The following is a 20019-nucleotide window of genomic DNA, read 5'->3' as shown; positions in this document are numbered from 1 at the left end:
ACCACATTTCTTGTTGGTGTTTATGACAGGTACTTGAACCATACTGAAGAGGTTATGAGAGTATACCACAAAAAGGTTGAAAAACCAGGGCTTAATGAACAAACAGCTGCGTCATTACCTCTGCATGCTTTTAATCTATATATTACCTCATCTTCTTTGGCATAACGCTTGTCAAAAGTAATTTATCATTCAAAGATTCAAACCTCCCACCAGTGAAAAGCTCTCCCATCACCATCCACCCCAGCCTGGTGGATTCTGGCCCCCCATCGGTGGCAGGGTTTCCAACTTCACATTCAATCCCTCGCCAAACATGGCATACAGTGTGCTTTTCACAGCCTGCCTCTTCAGAATGCTCTTTGGGAATAGCATTGGAGCACTGGCATTGTTCCAGTGTGGTGTGAAGAGAGGGACTGCCGTGGCTAAGGTCAGGGTTAAGCTGACGAATTCTTCCAGAAAACAGGGGCTCACAGACAAGATGTTAATGACCTGAACGATGACTCACCGCTTAGGCATCCATCACAAACATGTCTCAGTCCTGAAACACGCATGAATGCAAACACAAACAAAAGAGCACCAGATCTTTGTGGCATTGTTGTACCTGACAGCTTTGGTGTTGTTAACTGCTTTGACTGTCAAGGAGGAGGTAGCTAAATCTATACATGATGCCACCAATAAAATTCAGGCAGTTTGCAATATTAAAGTGCCCTATTATGATTTATGAAAGGTTGATATTTTGTTTTTGGGAGTCCCAAATAACAAGTTGACATTAATGAAAGGTCAAAAAAACGGACATTTTCTTATATTATGCAATTATTTTGACCTTATTTGTTCAATGACTCTCAAATGTGACTCCAAAGGCCTGCCGTGATTTCATTTAAAGCAGTCTTTTTAACTCATTTTAATTGTACAAATCACCCAAAAATGGAAAAATTCTTCATCCTCATTCTCCTTTCAAGCCCTTACGACTTATTTATGACTTGCAGTTTGAAGAGTTTTGATGCAACAATTCTTTTTACCAGATGATTGCTGGTGAGCTCTAATATGATGAAAAAAATATTGGCCTTAAATCTTATTCACGTTGCATCAAGATATGTCAATGTCAATGATGACTAAATGCTCTTGTGTTTATCCTATTTAAAAATACAAGCGACATTTGAGAGCTGTGGCGTAAGACAAAGTCTTTTTAATTTTCATCTTGTTGATTGATGTATTTTTCTTTGTCCACTTACCGACCAATAAGATATATTCTGAAAGGTGCATTGCGCCACCTATCAAAATGTACTTTTCATTCAGTGTGATGAATGTTATTTCACTTTGGGTTTGATAGTTAATCGATTTTCCAAATTGTTCTTACATTTTCATGTTTATGACAACATGAAACGTCTTGAGTTTCATTTTAAAAATGATTTGTTTCAATGATTCAGAGTCAGTTCTTTCTTTTGAGAGAAAATAACTTTGTACACGGTGCACTTTCAGATTTAAAACTTGGCGGATGTTTTCATTACTACTCTACATTCTACATTATTACTCAATAGGGGTATTTTATTTATCCAGTCTACATGATCCAAATCAACATTATGTGCAACATTTGCTGTTTTTAAACTGGCATGTGGGAAATGCACCGAGAATTTCACAAATTTCCTTAAGCACACCAAGTTTTTGTCTAAAGCTCGTTCATGAATTTATCCCATGAAGTTTGCCATATAATATTCCTCCTGATTCAAATGTTGAGAATAATTATGATGATTTAGTCCCATCCGTGAAGAGCTCACTTGAGCCAAAGCATGGCAGGTCATGTAAGAGAAATTGCGCTATTAATACACTAAACCAATTACCATCAGCTTTATCTGCTTTTCCACATTGAGCGGTTTCTTATGTTCCTAATATTTCCTTTGAACCTTAGTGGGCCATACAAACAAATGGAGTATATTTAGTGTTTCATTCGAGATCTGAAACCAATGGGACCTCAAGCTGAGAGACAAAGGTGGCGGCTTTGTGCTTTTATCTGAATAATTTGTGAAAGGTCCGGCGTGATTGTGCACATGCCAACCTTAAGGCAGCAGGATTGCAGTTTTTAAGTGCTGCCTCTATTATTGTTGGCTGGACATGGAGCTCTAAGGGGCATAATTGGGCAGAGGAAAATGGGGTGGCTTGCGCTGGAATAGAGAGAAGACGACGAGTCTCTGTGCTTGAATGAGACTAGGGGATGGTATTTACATGCAAATTGCATCTGGTCTTCCAACTGTCTAGTTACCTCACACCCTTTAAGCGCTGGCCCACTTATCATGCTGTTTACACAATAAACACCACAATAAGGTTAATGTCTTTTGATGCATCTGGCTAAATGCAATATTATCATCAACAATTGCGTAACCTGGCTCCTGCTTTGTACAAACAGCTGCCGGGCAACTGCGAATCACGGCAAGTCACTTTTTCGGGTTTATTTTTGGTTTCTAGGCAGCGGAATGGGGCCCAGGCAGAAGAAGACACCAGGAGGTCCTGTCAAAGCAAAGGGAAGACGGAGGTAACTTTAAACCCCCAGGTTCTCTGTTGAATAGGCACATTTCTTTTAAAATGCTGACAGCCCATTGGCCAGAGGGTCGGAGTATTGTTGAGATTTGTGGGAGGGCAATATGTTGAGCTTACGTATTCAGTATTTTAAAGCCCAGAGGTCAGTATTTTCTTTCTTGAGCGTATCATTCGCTGAATGTGAAAGGCAAAATGAAAAATCCACCAGCACATTAAAGCATTGGCAGGAAAAGCTTAGCTCTTTAGAATGGATCTAAAGACGGGTTTTTAACCAACACTAACACCTAGTTTGACTTTTTCCCCTATGTAACATGTTATTGGTATTAAAGGAACACTCCACTTTTTTTGGTAATAGGCTCATTCTCCAACTCCACCAGAGTTAATAAGTTGAGTTTTACCATTATTGGATCTGTTCAGCCGATACCTGGTCTGGCGATAACACTTTTAGCATAGCTTAGCATAGATCATTAAATCTAATTAGACCAGTAGCATCACATTCAAAAATGGCGAAGAGTTTCAGTATTTTTCTATTTAAAGCTTGACTCTTGTGTACTAAGGTCAGCGCGTAATAACCAAGGAAGTAGGTGCAATGATATCATGCAGCGGATTTAATGATCTATGCTAAGCTATACTAAAAGTGTTATCGCCAGACCAGAAGATCGGCTGAGTAGATTCAAAAACTGGGAGTTGGAAACTGAGGCTATTTCCAAAAAAGTGGAGTGTTCCTTTAAGAACATTAGTGATCTGCTGCTCACTTTTTCAGTAAATGATGTACATTTGCTAACGTTGTGGCAGTCTTGAATAGACAGTACAAATCACAGTCTTTTCCCTTAGCTGTTAATTTAAGGCACGTGGCTTTATACCTCAGTGGTGTTAAGGTGCTTATCACATCCCATTCTTTTTGAAATGTTGTTACTTTTACAGTCAGCTGCACAAAAAGGTTGATGCTGTGACTCGCTGATCCAGTGTTAGATGGGATTATTTTGGTGTGTAGTAGTAAGAAAATAAAAGCTGAGGTAATCTCACTCTTTGGTGAAGCGTAAATGCTCTCACAGGAAAATGTGTATGTGTTCATGTTAATAAATTAATAATTAATGTAAAGTAATAATTTTATTCTGCAAGGACACATTAAATTGATAAAAGGTGACAATAAAAATACTTATATAGATAAACTCTCTTTATCAAAAAATTATGAAAATGGTTCAATGTTCAAAAAACATTAAGCAGGACGGATATTTTCAACACGAATACAATATCATATTTCATATGAATATGAATTAATATGAAGTGTTTCTTGAGAAAACAAAAAAGCATATTTGAATGATATCTGGAGGCAGAAAAACTGCTTTATAATTGTTTACAAATAAAATATAAAACTATTTTTAAATGGCAATAATATTTTTATATTACTGTATTTTCTTGATATTTCATAATCTAGTCATTTTTGGTTTAAATGAAAAATGCAGCTTGGGTGAGCATGAAAATGTCTTTTCAAAACTCTTTTGAATGTGTATATATTTATCCTATTAAAGATAAAAAAAGAGATTTTTTGATGCAGTTTAAGTTTCTATTTCCACTATGATGCATAAAGCAATGTCTGCTGAAACTTTCTATTTCTTGACATCTTTCTCACCCAATATTATTCAATGGGGCTGTAAAAAGTTAATTTCAAAGAATACATTAGCAAATTTAAACATGGAACACAGTGAATTTCTGTCAGAGAATAGCATACTGTTATTTACGTACATTTTTAATTACATATTTTAAATTATATACAGTACCATAGTATTTTAAACATGTCACTACTATTGTCATCTGCATCTTCTCATGCAGGTGGAGTGTCAAAACTACATCCGGGTGTTGCTTGTCAACAAGACAGAGGTGATCACCTCGGTACCAATGCCTTCCAGCCCCTTTGTATCACCAGAGAGGTAAGCATCGATCAGTTAAATCCAACCTGGTCTCTTAAAAATAGGTACCTGTGTGCACTTTTTGTGCAACACGTTTTACATGCCTTACTGCATGTTTCGCTGCAGTTTCAAGACAAATTTTGGTTTATTAACAGAAAACTTCCACCAGTTTTCTTTTATTTGAAAACTGCAGTAATATGTACTTATTGGTACGTATTTTGTGTCTCGCAAAAAGTGCACCAAGGAACGTTTATGCCATGAGACCAGATAGGTTAAATGAGCTGCCTAAACTGGAGTGTGTGTGTGTAATCCATACCTATCCTCCTCTCAGGCAGGGAACATGAGCAGAGTGTTGAGAGGGTGAGCGATGTGGCCCGCCCCTATGACCCCGTCATAATTCGCGACGCTGTAGTGACCGAGCGGAGAGCTGTATGCTGCCCACGGTCATCGATTTCTCGGCCGGGACCCTGTTATCTACCGCAGCCTAGGAGAATGCACGCCTCTGCGGACGCCCAGTATAACTCCAAATGGCTTAATGGTACATTAATCTCATCATCTCATGTCTGATATTCTAGGGATCATCTGAACATTTCTCTTGATGTCCTTGCTTTTTGTCCTACTAATATGCAGCCAAATTGCTAAATGTTTCTCTGGAAAAGAAAATTGTTGATGAGACTTTATTTAATTTTTGTGTATGCTAATAGCACTCCCAAAAGAGGAAAGAAAAGTATTTTTTCCCTAGACAACAAAATTAAATGGAAATCAAACTGCGTTATTTTACTTAAGTCTCATCCTTTTTTTTTTCAGTTGAGGTGATGGTTTAATAAAACAATAATGTCCTCATTTCAGTATAGATCTTAAACATTTGACAGTCTCTGATCAAAAACAATTCTGTTTGATTCAGACATTTCTTATAAAACAGGAGAAAGATCTGAGGCAGGGTTAAAACTAATTTTAACTTAACTTAACTTAAACCATAAAAAATGACATTAACTGAAATAAAACATATGGAAAAATAAATTTTGTCTCTTGCCAAGGCATGATTTGTCTTTTTGGTTAACTCTGAAGTAGGAAAAATAAATAAATAAATAAATAAAAAGAGAACACTTTATAGATATATAAAACTATAAAATTACAAAACACAGCAAAATTACTAAAATTACTTAATTAGCAAAAATAAAAACAAATCTAAAAAGCTAATTTAAAATACTATAATAGCATATAAAGATACAAACCAAATTTATTCTGCAGGTGCTGTTTTCTTAAGTTATTTTAGCATAATTGATATACTATAAAAAAAAGTGTTTATTTTTTTCTAGATCTATATTAACTAAAATAAATAGTTCAGTTAAAGAACTAAATGGGTTTTTTTGGGGTTTTAGTGACTAAAATAACCATGTTTGTACCATGTTTGCTCTGACTCATTGTAAATGCATACAATACAACAAGTTCCTATATGATACCTAGCAAAAGTAGAGAAAAGCTACCATCACAATTGTATCTTTTGGTCAAGGCAGTTTTCCAAGAGCAGTATTGACCCTGTCAAAGGAGGAACCAGTCAAAGATAGAGACAAGCGAAACTCAGCACACTTCCTGCACAAAGTCAAAAGGTGTCAATAATCTCTCAGCTGCTGACACTGTGCCTTTTCCCATAGAAAATTCATCCAACGTCAGTCAAAATGGAATAAGCAGAAAGTTCTGATGCCAGAGCTGTAAGTCATACAGTGAGGCTCCACCGAGGGGAGATGTCAGAGGGTAGTTGAGGTGAAAGGAGAAGGATAGACAAGGCTTGGAAGTTAGGATTGAGGCGGAGGATGAGCGTTCGGGCATCCAGCAGTGTAATTATTCCTCATGACCGAGAGAGGGTCAGAGTGCGGCTGCAAGCGCTAAATCGCAGTCAGCTTATGGATTTCACTGTAAGTTCACACTTGAGAAAGACCAAAAAGTGGAAAGTGGACTATTGAAGCTTATACGTTGACCTGCAGTAACGCATATTGTAACCATTTTAAATCAAATCTTTCAGACAGCTTAATCAAATTTCTGTTTCGCCCATAATAAGACACATAATTCAAAGTTAAAGAAGAATATTCAACATGAAAAATTACCTTATCCACTGTAGACCGCTCTATTACGTAGCTAAAGTAGCTTTTGGCTAATGGATATATATAATGAGTGGTTGCTAACAATTGCTGCGTACAAAATTTCTCTTCAAATATTACTTTTTCAGTTTAGACAAGTAAAAAATGAATTTGAGTTGTAATGCACAGCTAAAGTATATTTATTTAAGTAACATCATCAAGTGGATTTAAGCTAATAGTTTGCACAACTGAATAACATTTCTTGTCAAATATACCTTTGTTTTATCAAAAGTAAAACAAAAAGTAAGTATAAATTTTGGTAGCTAAAGAAAACTTTTGGCCAATAGGTAGAAACATTATTTTGCTAGTTTGCTGGTGTTGCGAATTAATAATTTCTCTTAAAAAATGCTTTTTTCCAGTTTAGCCAAAGTAAAAGTTGAATTATGAAAAAGCTCTATTTGTAGCTAAAATAAGCTTGTATCATCAAGTAATTTGCTAATAGTTGCACAAAGAGATAACATTTCTTCTCAGATGGGTATCAACTTAATCAGTGGTTTGTACAGTTGCACACATGAGCATGCATTTCTCTTTGAAAATAGCTTATTCCAGTTTAGCCAAAGTAAAACTGCCTTTTTCCAGTGCGTTTTGTTTGCGGGATGTGGACTGCGATGGAGATGAGTGTGGTCGCGTATTTCTCAGCTGAGGGTCAGTGAAGAGCGGCACTTGAACCTCAAGGGTCTACAATCGAATCCAACGGACTGTTATTTCATACCATTGGACCAGGTGCTGACTGAATGTTTTTTTATTTTTACACGAGCCCATGTGTAGGGTCATGCGAAGTGAGATGTGATATTGTTTTTAGCACAGCTCTGATTCAACTAAATATCATCATGTCGCCTGCAGCTTGGCTATTAGCATGCCTCTCTGCCTCCTCCGGTGCTTATTGGGACTCATGGTGCTTCCCAGCTTAGTGTTTTTCCCTGGCTGCCGGCTACTTGAATAAACACACACACATACAGGGACCCTGATGGAGTAGGCGGTGTGAGAAAATGAGGCAGTATTTGCACGTTCAGCATATGGAAGAAGGAAAATACCGTTTGTCATGTTCAGTCCTCACAAATCAGCACCCTCACACTCTGCCCATTTCAGCTTAGCAAAGACTGATGAATTCCTGCAGTCACTGAGAAGTAATTGTTCTAGTGTTTAATAGTTGGTATTATTATTCACTGTGCCTCTCTGACCCACTTGCTTCATCTGTGTGGAAGTGTGAATTATGATGTCTCTTTTAACTGAAAGCAGAATAATTGTTTGTTGTAATCATCTGTTAATGCATCAGGAGAGAACTAGACGATCTTTTTAAGGTTCACTGCTTACAAAATGTACCATGGTACAGTGAAGCATTAGCATATACCTTCTGTATTGTACTGTTTGATAAATTTGTATATAGTAGTATATTTTTCTGTTATTTTATTAATGAAAATTCATTGGGAGTATTTATTCACATTTAAAGATATAGAGATGGGATTGAATGTTAAAACCAGTAGTAATGCATAAAACTTTTAAAAGTTTGAGGTCAGTAAAAATGTAATGTTATACTATCAATGTTGAAATAGTTGTGCTCCTTAATATTGTGAGTAAGCATTTCGATAATTTTAAGGATTCTTTGATGAATAGAAAATTCAAATAGACAGCATTTATTCTAAATAATTAATTAAATCTTTGCTGTCGCTTTAATTTGAATTCCCAAATTAAACTGAATGAAAATTAATTTTATTTATTTCATTATTACTACTGTAAGCGTGTTTGCTGTCTTTTTGATATGAATAAATAAAATATTTAATTTAATGTAAATTTTACTGCTTTAAACATTTTATTGACACAGTGTAGTAAACCCCTGTCTTTACTATGATGGTAAAAAAACAAAAAAAAAACTAATGCCTTAGTACTTTTAATAATAACTCAAATATTTTAAATATATATAAATTTATACATGCAATGCTCTTACAGTTTTTCAGTTAATACTTAGTACTATTCACCTGTGTTTCTCACTCAAAAAGCTATTCTGTGGTTTTTTAGATGGAGCGCTAAATATAGCACAAAATCATACGGGCTATGCTGATGTTATCTTATTGTGATTTTGGACCTACACATGGTACAGTGCACAAGTTCCCTCCCATCTTTATCATGTAATTCTGTTGCAGTCAGCTTTTGCCGACAGAGCAGTATCATATGCAGAACTTCTCTGGGCTGTTCCACTGAGATTTGGTATTTATTGTGTTTAAAAATTGAATCCAAAAGCAGTTATGGCTGGCCCAGTGCCTCTCCTGGAAGCTTCACGGGCGTAACATTAATCTCATTCTCGTAAACTATGCATTAGCCCCAGCAGTGATTATAGTCATACTATTTTAGGTGAATATCTGGCGCCATTACTGGATGGCTGGGGAATAAAGCAGGCCTTGGGGGTAGACATTATTCAGAGTGTGCAATGTGCTCTGACTAATGCAATCCAGACCAGTGCCACCTGGACCAGGACAACACGTATTCAGTAGTACCACATGTCACATGCACACCTTTTCAGCTCCGTCCTGAGCAGCGTAAAGCGGATATTAGAAAAGAGAGTGGAACAGGGATTCAGGCCAGGTTTCTGCTGGAAGTAAAGTAGTTGTTTGGCGTTAAACCACTTTATGCCATTACTGGGAAGTACTGCTATAGATGTACCCATTTGAAATGCTTTATTTGCGCCTGTAAGATGTTCCAGCCAGCTTTTTTCCTCCTCCTTCAGAGCCTCACTTCATCTCGAAGCTTCTGACGTGCGGTCTTTTCACCTTCTTCTTCTTGAGAAAAGCGCGAGGCGGAACCAGCCTGCGATGGGCGGTGTACTCGAATTGTACCCAGTGTGTAAGGAAGCGACATGGGAGGCAGCTTCTTGCGCTGGAAGACACGTGGACCACCTTCACAAAACCCGACTCAACATGCAGTCGGGAGAGATCCCATTCTACTACAATGAGCTACAGAGCACCTTCTGTATCTGCCAGAACAGGATCTCATCTATGGCATCTTCACAACCAACGTGTAAGTCTAGTCATCAAACACAACATAATACAGCAACTATGCCTTTATATTATTTTACCAAAGCAAGCACTGCTCATACAGTGTAAAACATATTCTGATGGATACATTATGTCCAAATAAACACTTGGGAAGTGAATAGGTACAAAACCCATGCTTTGCATATATCATTTTGTCAAAATTAACTATATGAATTACAAATGAGAAATTATGAGTTAAGTCTTCATTGTGTTCGAGAACTGCCAAAATATGAGAAGGAGTATAAAGGAATATGCTGCATCTCATCCACCTCTGTTAAAACTTGAAGAACAAAAAAATAAATTAAAGCGCTAGATTAATATATTTTTGTCCGCCATCTGAAGTGACTTTGCTAACAAAGTATTTGCTAAAATATAATCTTCACCAAGTGCTTCTTCTTTATTTATGTTCATATATTGCAGTGTTTTGATGTATATACTATATCCTGTTTACTGCATATTAGTTCATATAGTAATTGACTGATCATACGGTATGCAACAAAATCACTTCTACCACTAACTTAGTAGTACAACACTTCTTGGTGATGCTACCTAGACCTCATGGCATAAATGTACCTGGATTTTTACTTTTTGAGACTACAAAAATATGTACAGACAAGTACATATCAATGCAATTTCAAAAGAAATGAGAGGCTGTAAAACTGCCTTTTATTCCACTTTCACGCCAAATGTACAGAGGTTCTATTAATAAAGCATGATTTTCTGAGTACTATAACAATTACTTATTATTACAATGTATATTATGACTACAATGTTAATATGCTGGGAGATTTGAAAATGTATGCTTTTAGACATTACCATCACACATATCAGCTTCATATATAGGTTTTCTTAGATGGTAGATTTGTTTGGTAGCTCATGGAGTGTGAGATTTTACTTAAGAAATGAGAGCTCTGGTTCAAATCCCGTGTAAAATGGTTGACAAAAAAGTTCAAAACTGTGTAAAAGACATGGAAATTACACAGTTGCTTCAACAAATGTATTTTTATAGCAGTTTGCTTTTGTTAACAATATCGGTGGGTTTAGGGCTATTGGATTTGATGCTGGAGCATATTTCCATTTTTACATATTTTGACATAGCATTAACTTTTAGTTCAATTCTAATCCGCAATACATACCTATATATACATATGTAATAAAATGTGCCAGGGAACCTGCTGTTTTGATGGACTTTCTCTTTGAAACTGCACCGAGAATGTGTGCGTGATGCGTAAAAAAGAGGTACATATTTTTATGAGACCAGGTTGGATTCTGTCCTATGGGGATTACTTACTTATGCATTACGTTCAGTTAAATAGATATTCCAGAAAATATGCAGTATGTCTGCTAGTGGTGGACCAACATTTTTATTCATCCTCTTTATCACTACTTGATAGTATGCTTTCTAAACAACATTTCAAATAGCAAGTAGTATGGCAGCATATATATCTAAATACCCTCCTTCTCTTGCTCTCATGCTATATTTCTCCTATCTCTCTACGTTCTTACTCATTCCTATCTCTGTTTTCTTTTGTCTCTTTTCCTGTCCCCTTTCACTCCACTGCCCCAGTAGACGGAATATGGTAATGCAGTCAGAATAGAGTCTCCATCTGTCTGTGGTAAGTTAGACACATACGCAATGCTCCCTGAGGTTTGGGGCTGCAAAATGGGGAGGGGCGGGCATGGGAGGAGCGGAGTGAAGGGCTGCAAGGCAGCCAAAATGCCTGGAAATGGTGGTAGTAGTTTTTGAGGTATTGTAGCGTGAGTGCGTGCTCATTGAGCTGCAGGCGTCAAAGCAGTATATGTCCTCATACTGTGCTTGCAATACATACAAGGCCATGTTGGAGAAAGCAACTTAAGATAATGGATATTTTTAAGCATATTACAGGCAGACCTTCTTTTCTTTTCTTTTCTGTGTAGGATACATGGATATATAATCTTTTTTTAGTGTTTGGCATGGGCTCATGGCTGTTTTATTATGAGTTATTATTATTGATAAATTGCTTGAACATTGGAATGTTTCCCGTTAAATTGCTGTTTCTCACGTTTAAAAATGCAGTAAGTCATGAGGTTACACTTTACGGCGTTCCTCATTTTGGTAAATTGGTTTTCTGCAATGGCTAAAATTATATTTTCTTTCTTTTATTGCTTTTATAAAAAGCGTACTACAATGCTCTCTTGATTCTGATTGGGCAGTCACTGCGTTTGGTGGTCAAATCATTTGCTAGTTTCATGTTTTACTTGTCACTCCAAGTGGTCTTTTTGTTAATGTAAGATTCACTTATTAGCTCAATGTTTGCAATATAATTGGACATTTTCAGTCATTTTGGTATGATGAAAGAAGGACATGTTTCTGAATACATCTCAAATCATTTTTGAAGTGGTTTCTTTTTTATTTTCTACCTTTTTAATTAAAATTTGCAGAACAGCTATCATCCTCATTTCTGTCAATCATCTGCAGGTTAACTGGGTGGAACAGACCTTTTGGCAGTTAATATTATGACAGGCAGCCCTCTGGAAAACAGATCTGAAAATTGTGAATGAAATATGTCTATCATGAATACACACACTTTCATACCTGAATTACAACAAATGCAGAATAACAGCCAAGTACATCCCTTCACTCGCTGTGATGCAGCATGACAAAATCTTACAGCAGAAATGAGTTTTTGTACATAGCAGAATATTCACTTCAAGTTTATTCCATTTCCTATTTCTTTTATTTAGATGTATGAGTGATGACCTTCCTGCTTATTGTTTTATCTGCCTGTTATACTATAGTGTACCAACTGGTGTAATATACTTTACATTTAATTTAGAATATGCAAAAAGGTTTTCAGCAATTACTAAATTTGCAATATTAACAATAAGAGTACTTTATGTATAGATTTGCAAAATAATAAATTATGTTCACGCCAGATGTATGAACTATGTTATGATTTTTGATAATTAGTAGTCTTTTTTAAGCAAGCGCTTGAGTGCACATTTTCTACAAGGGCAGATATTGTTATGCTGTAAAAATATTTATTAATAATCTTACCTCATCCTGGCTGTGAAAGGCTGCTGAGTTGGCTTTTGTTTTTGCTGCGATGCAGGTATTCAGTGAAGTTGAAACACTGAAGTAATGTAATACCTGCTTTTGCCTCCCCTTTTCCTTAGGTGCTGTCCTACTTTATGTCTAAATCAGCACATGGACCTCTCTAGTGACCTCAAATGACCTGTGCTTTTGACATATTGTCTGATATTCTGTCATCATAACTCCAACATGACTTCATCTAAACAAGCATGTGATCTACCATGCGTGTTCGGCAGAAAGCTCGAAGTCATCTGCTCTCACAGTGAAGACTTCATTCCCATATGTTCACGTGTTATACTGAGCGTGTCATGGGATTGCTAGAGAGTAGGTGACTTTCCAAAGGGTTATAGGACCAAACTCTCTACTTTACTTCATACACCTCAACAGCATTTTAAAACTGCACCATCATCTGTCTGAAAGTCACATGCACGGCATAAAATGCAATAAATGCCACCGTGACTTAGCTGAGTGCCATCATTTGACCAGACAGTGCATTTATAGTTTTTGTGTATGCATGTATGCTATACTATGGAAATCTTTACGCCAAACATACAAGCGCTGCAATCGTTATTTGTACTCAAGTTAATTTTTAGCTCCTCGTTTAAGAGTGAGATTTTGACTAGTACTTATGGACTATGTTTCCTCTTTGACAACATACAGTTGAGTCAAATTAATAGCCCCCTTGGTAAATATAAGCAAAAGTTGGGAAATAAATCCTTTCATTCAAGATAAATCACAAACATCTCTTCTATACAGAATCTCAGATGTGCTAACCTCTTCAGTTCATGCCACTTTTCTCTTTTTTTTTTTTTTTGCAGATTTTTAAAAGGATTTCTAAGTAGAGCCGGTTTGTTTTTTTCCCATTTTGTTGGTATTTAAAAAAATCCACAATACTGAATATGAGCGATATGTCCAGGACCCTCCGGCATAAAAGCAGGCTCACAATAGTAAAAGATCAGCGGTATGCAGTATTTAACTCTGGGCGTGAGTACCATGGCCTGTATCCCAACTTCAAACTCATCTCATGTGGCAAGCCATGCTGGAGTTGTTTTTGAGTAGGGGATATTTTATTGATTTTTCTTTTTCTTTTCTTTTATTTATTTTCTAGCAGACTCAACTAGATTTTCTACACTACTGAAGATATGATATATGAAGAAAATGATCTTCCTCAGCTTATATTGTACCGAGGCAGATTTGGTTTGCTTGGAACATCTCAGTGTGCCTGGAATAATGGTGGAAATGGAAACTTTCTTTAGATAATATAAGGCACAATTTGCTTATTTTGCTGCACATCAGAACTATTCTTTGGTTCACGCATTGTTATAAATGATTAAGGATATTTGGCCTTTGTGATTTCCCTCCTATTATACTCAGGAGTCAGAGGGCTGGACGATTTATGTTCATAGTCACCTTGGTGTGCTAAAATATGTGAATATGAATGAATATGCTTCATAGATATTTTATTCATAAGAATGTTTCAGGGTTGCTAATAATTGTAGCCAACATGTGCTGAGGAGAAACTTTTTTTCTCATAATGTGACTAATCACTAGTCTTGCCTGAAGTACACAGGTGTAGTTGACTCTATTATAGAATTAGAGTTATACAGTGACTGAATAAGATAAGGCCTAGACAGGTGGCAGACAACTGTAAGAAGTTTTGAGTTATTCTAGTTGAAGAATGTGGTGTCACTTTTATATACAAGGAAATCAAGTGTGGCAATGCCTCTATTTAGAAGTCAAAAACAAGACTGGCAGCACTGTGTTTTCTGCTGCATATATAGGCAGTCAGCAGAGGAAGCTTTTCTATCTCTATAGAGGTAAAATCTAAAAAAACAAACTTTGCGATTTCTCATAACAAAAGTTTCAGTCTTGCTTTTGAATGCTGGAAGTGAGGAGAAATAGCTTGAGATAATTGGCTGTCCTGTCAGAGCCTGCTCTGTCTCCCATTCTAGGGCTGACCGGTTTATAGCCCATGTTTCATCTACTAGCCTTGCAGGCGCTGCTGCAAAGCCTCTCATTTACCACTAACTTTCCATGTCGACCCTCATATACGTCCCGGGGCGAAGCTGCAGAACTAGGCTTGAATCTCTTCAAGTCCATGCCTCACCGAGCCACACTTAACAGAGCGAGCGAACTGGGCTGGCGAGCCTGGGCTCTGCCGATGGACCCATCTGTCTGCCAGCCGGTGTTACCACCACGGTGCTCATTCTGTTCATTTATATGCACGACCTCAGTACACAACAATGAATCTGATAGCAAGAATAACTCAAATTTTCAGCCCGATCCTGCCAGATTGACCTCCTAGCCAGTCCCATGGTATTTCGCGCATAAGATATAACCTGCATGATATCCTGAATATCTATATAATCTACTGTAACCTTCACACGTCACCTGCTGCTGACCGTAATAAGCTCTCCTGCTTCTAAGGGCTTCTGGCATAAACTCTGGACCTACACAAACTCAGGGGACATTATCAGAGTAACAAGACAAAACTCTGTACTTTCTTTATCAGTTCAACAGCTTCTGAAACTGCACTGTCATCTGTACAAAATTCAGTGTGAGTCTGGTAGCAAGAATAACCACCCAATCCATTCACTGAGGAGCTCATCTCTGCTCCTGACAGCTTACTTAGGTCTCTGGGCCACCTGTCCTCCGTCGATGGAGTTAATTAAGTCACGATGCATTGAGAATGTTTCATGCCAGAAGTAGCCCCAATAAACCTGGCTGAACGATTATGAACTTTTATGTTTGTCACAAAATTTATAGATTTGTATAACTGTCTGTGAAACCTTGAAGCCATGAAGTGTAAAGGTCTAACCGCTGGAATGCTGTGTGAGGAAAATACATGCATCACATTATTTTAGAGATCCAACCATCATTTTTATGATGGCACTGATAAATATTTTAGTTGTTGATAATTATATAGTACTGATTTTTAATTGTTTTATTTTTGCTTTTTGACAAAATAATTGTTAAACTTATAGTAACAACTTATTTATAAAAATATGCAAAATATATATTAGCATTTATAATTTCTATAAGCATTTTAAGCAGGTTTTTTTGTTGTTGCTTTAATTATGAATTTAAGTACAGAAGTTGAATTTAATTGAACACATCCATAAGAAGCTGTAATGTAATTCTGATTATATATGCATATAACATAAATGATAAAAATTTTATTTTATTAAAGTTCAATAATGTACACACACACACACATACATGTATATACATATATATATATATATATATATATATATATATACTCTTATATATATATATATATAAAATAATGTTTTTTAATATATAAAGTATGTATTCTTACTATATATAACACAATATAATATTGTAAATGGCATATATCTACAAATGACTGTTAAGAATCCCAATAACAAACATTGTAATATGTTTTGATATCTATAATAAGTATACAAAGACCACACACACACACACACGTGTAGTTTACCAAGACTCTAAATAGGTGTAATGGTTTTTATACTGTACAAACTGTATGTGCTATTACTACCAACCTACACCTAAGCTCGGGGCTTTGTGCATTTTTAGTTTGCTCAAAATACACCCATCCAGTATGTTTTTTCTAAGCCTTTTCAATTCTTAGAGGACATTGGCAGAATTGTCTCCATGTCGACCTTCAAATTGTAATACCTTTGTCATTAAACAAATTTGTGTCCCCATAAACAACAAACCAATAAGCACTCACACACAACAGAGCTAGATGCAGTATTTGTATCTGTTTATAAATGTGCCAGTAGTCAACATTTGAAGTAAGAACTAAAAACTTTTCAAAGTTGTCCTAAAACCAAAAAACAATACCCATTCATGTCTTAGGACAATAAACATAGTTTTATAAGTCCATGCTTGATGACTACTGTATAATATATATGCATATTTTTCTTGTGATACTAATTGTAATCATCTTTCTTTCTTGTGATCCAGAACAGCATTTGCCTCTGCAGTTTGTGCATACAACCTCAAGCGCAATCCGCAGGCTTTCCTTGGGCCTTTCAGCCCAGAACCCAGCTCCACGTGGCTGCCACAAACCCCATCCCTAACTTTGGTGCATCATTCCCCTGGATATCACACATTTTGTTCTCTGTGTGTGTGTGTGTCTGAGCAAACAGCCAATAGATAAATTCATATTCTTTGTAGGAAGTAATTATCAATACAGCTGGGGTGTCTATGCATGCATACATAATTCACAGTTATTGTCTACTTTCCTATAAAATGACATGGTGAAGTTTGAAAGTTTGTGTGGGTTGCATTGCCCTGTAGCCTCTACACTAACTAATGAGTCTAACCCTATGTGACACTTGCAGTGTGGGACCATGGGAAGAGGGCTGGCGAGGAGACTGACTGAGGCATGATCTGCAGGGCGGCAAGCGGCTTTGTGCCTCATAGATGGCGTGATCCAGCCTGTTTCTGTGGACCAGCTGGTTTTGTGGATGATGGGTTCTCTAGGATTTAGTTTATCGATGTGGGGGCGGATACTTTTGCTGCGTCATGTGCATAGGGACAGGTAATTAGTCAAAAACAAATGTAGTCCACTTCTGTGTTGTATTTTCCATTTTGTACAAGTCACATGTCATAAAGTGTTTTACAAATCCTTATATAAATGAGTATTAGATTTATAACGTAGTTATGCAGCCTTGTGTAATTATGGCACCTTCCTGTTGTCTGACTTATCAGAGTATGGAGACTATTCTTAAGGCCCTGGCAACCACTAATAAGAGCCTGCAAGGTTGCTACTTGGAGGATCTTAACTCTTCCCTCCTGGTTTTAGGAGCCAATCCTGAGCCTTCAGATTCTCCATGGCGACAGGACTACTTTGTGGGCCTGGTGTAAGTCACAGAAGTCCTCTGGCGAGTGTCAGCTACCAAACAAATTATGAGTGCTATGTTTTATCTGTGTTTTGTGCGGCGAATAGCTTTATTTTTATTTTTGTTTTTATTATTTTGTACTGTTCTCTGAAATCTAGAAGTAATAGGCAATTTTCTGGCCTGTTTGCGCCTGATTAGATCCTGTTTGGCAATCTGTTCTTAGGCTAAGAAAGTTTTGAGTTCCTGAGAAACTTACACATCTGCATTCCACCACCAGCCTTTATAACATCAGATCAAGTGATTTTCATTTTCTCCTTTGCAATCCCTTCACATTTAACAATCTTGGACTTACCTATGCCCACTATGTAGTGTGTATATGTATGGACTGGTTGCTGGTTGTCTGAGCAGCTAGTCAATTAACTGGCCTTAAGATGATTCAAATAACTGTTCTCATTTGCCAGTTCATACAGTGACCTGTTCTGGAGTGTTTGGGGATGCTGACATAAAGGTTGATCTTGGGTTCAAAAACAGCTAAACAGCGACAGAATGGAACCAGACTGCCCAGGGGTTTGAAGGGTTTGACTATTTTAACATTATGCTGTCTTAAAGACACAAACGCTCATGGTGAAACACATTGCCCAAAATATTTAAGTCAATTGCATTAAATGATTTTGCCATGCAAGATATTTAGTAAACATATAATATTTAGGATATTTTGCATCTTTTGTATGTATGTACTGTGTGTATATATATATATATATATATATATATAACTCTATATATATATATATATATATATATATATACATGTATATGTGTATATATATATGTATATATGTGTGTGTGTTTAATGTGTGTGTGTGTGGCAGAAAGCTGTGTGTGTGTGTTTTATCAGCAAATTTGTTTATTTAAATGTAACAAATAAATTAGATAAACTACTTACTTAAAATAAGTAAATTCAATTCTAAGATATAATGAGCTCAGTGCGACCAGAATGACAAAGTTTTATTTGTTTGCAATATTGAGTATATAAATGAATAATTGTGATTATAAGCATCCAAATAAAAGTGTGTGTGAATTTAACATACCTGTCATTTTATATTATAGATACATAGATTTAAATTTTTATTAACATCACTATATATATTCTATATATAATAATAATTATAATATAAATAATATATGAATATTACATTAATTTGAACATTAAGTGTTTGTGTGTGTGTGTGTTTCACGATGATAAACCTGCCAGCTTTGCTAGTCAGTAGTCATTTGCATGCAAGTGGTAGACTAAGTGCATGCATTTTAGGCCTTTTTAGATTTCTGAGACAATACATGCTCTCGATAGACTATAGGTGTTGGGTGACAGCAAGAGCCAGGTTGATGCCATGAATAAGCTCCTTTCACGTTGGTAAGAGCTCTTGTTACCCACCTCTGTGGGAATTATACCCTTGAATCTGTCATTGGAAAAATTCTTCCTCACGGGTGACTGGAAGCAGTAAGAGGCGCGTTTGACAGCCCGCATGTGTTCTATCAAGCTTTCCATCAAGCCTCAAATGCAGGGCAGGACAACAGTCAGGCTCATTGCCGAGAACACATCGGCGTTCTGTCGCTCTCTCTCTCTGTCTTGATGCATGAAGGTGAAAGATCGGAGTGTGAGTTTGGGTGATGAGGGGAGATAAAGGCTACGGAGGTTCGAGAGAGGAAGGAGTGCCGTCTCGAGTGAAGGGTTTCTGTGAGGGCAAACATGTTTTGACTCCGAGCTGGTGATTAATCCCAGCACTTTGATTTCACTTTTCAGTGTGTACACCTCTCTCCCATGCACAGAGAAACACACATAAGGCTATGTGGTGAAGGCTGAGGTGTTGAATACTAAGCAGGTGTAGGTGAGATGCTTGAGAGATGGAGCGGAGGCGAACTTTGCTAGCTCTATTTAAAACCAGCGGGGAGGGAACAAAATCTTTTAGGGTTCAGGGCAGGCCAGAAGAGTCAGCAATCCCTTCATCACCATTTCCCTTTGATTTCACACATCTGAGCACATTCACCCTTTGAACACAATGCAGCACAGCTTTGACATTTCATTAATGCTGTACTCACATATGAAGCGTCATGGGGTGTGGCAAACACATATGAGCTGCTGGTCAAGAGGTTTTTATTCTGTATCCTGCTGCACAGTCAAGCTTCTCTCCTTGAGCTTTGACTGAAGCGAATAAATCATGTTATGGGATAGCGGCTACAGAGACTATATAATTATATTGCGAGTGTTCAATGTCAAGTCAAGTCCTTATGTATTTGTTGAGCACTTTCCCACAAAACACATTGCGTCAACGTATCTTTACAAAGCCAATACTGCTGTTTTATAATGTTTAATACTGAATTTTGGGCTGGGCAATATTTGCTATAGTTTACAGTTTTAAAATGGTTAGACAACTAAATTAGATACTTTTAAAAGAAAAAAAAATAGTAGATTAAATGAAAATCTCAGTGTGACCAGAATGATTAAAT

At 36.8% G+C, this 20019-nt stretch overlaps 1 protein-coding gene across 1 annotated transcript in view; it reads left to right on the top strand.

The window, feature by feature from the left end:
• The window catches only part of sema5ba (sema domain, seven thrombospondin repeats (type 1 and type 1-like), transmembrane domain (TM) and short cytoplasmic domain, (semaphorin) 5Ba), a 115032-nt gene that overhangs the window by 68793 nt on the left and 26220 nt on the right, over window positions 1–20019 (top strand). The window contains 13 exon segments of the mRNA XM_043248996.1: window positions 2458–2478; window positions 2480–2524; window positions 4363–4417; window positions 4420–4460; window positions 4771–4789; window positions 4792–4858; window positions 4860–4948; window positions 4951–4977; window positions 9300–9476; window positions 9479–9540; window positions 9543–9589; window positions 16634–16754; window positions 17384–17535. Coding sequence (XP_043104931.1) covers window positions 2458–2478; window positions 2480–2524; window positions 4363–4417; window positions 4420–4460; window positions 4771–4789; window positions 4792–4858; window positions 4860–4948; window positions 4951–4977; window positions 9300–9476; window positions 9479–9540; window positions 9543–9589; window positions 16634–16754; window positions 17384–17535 — 923 coding nt within the window.

Source organism: Puntigrus tetrazona, chromosome 9 (genome assembly GCF_018831695.1).
Source record: "Puntigrus tetrazona isolate hp1 chromosome 9, ASM1883169v1, whole genome shotgun sequence".
Taxonomy (NCBI): Eukaryota; Metazoa; Chordata; class Actinopteri; order Cypriniformes; family Cyprinidae; genus Puntigrus; species Puntigrus tetrazona.
Note: the sequence above shows the minus strand (reverse complement) of the source record. Positions and strands in the feature narration are given on the sequence as shown.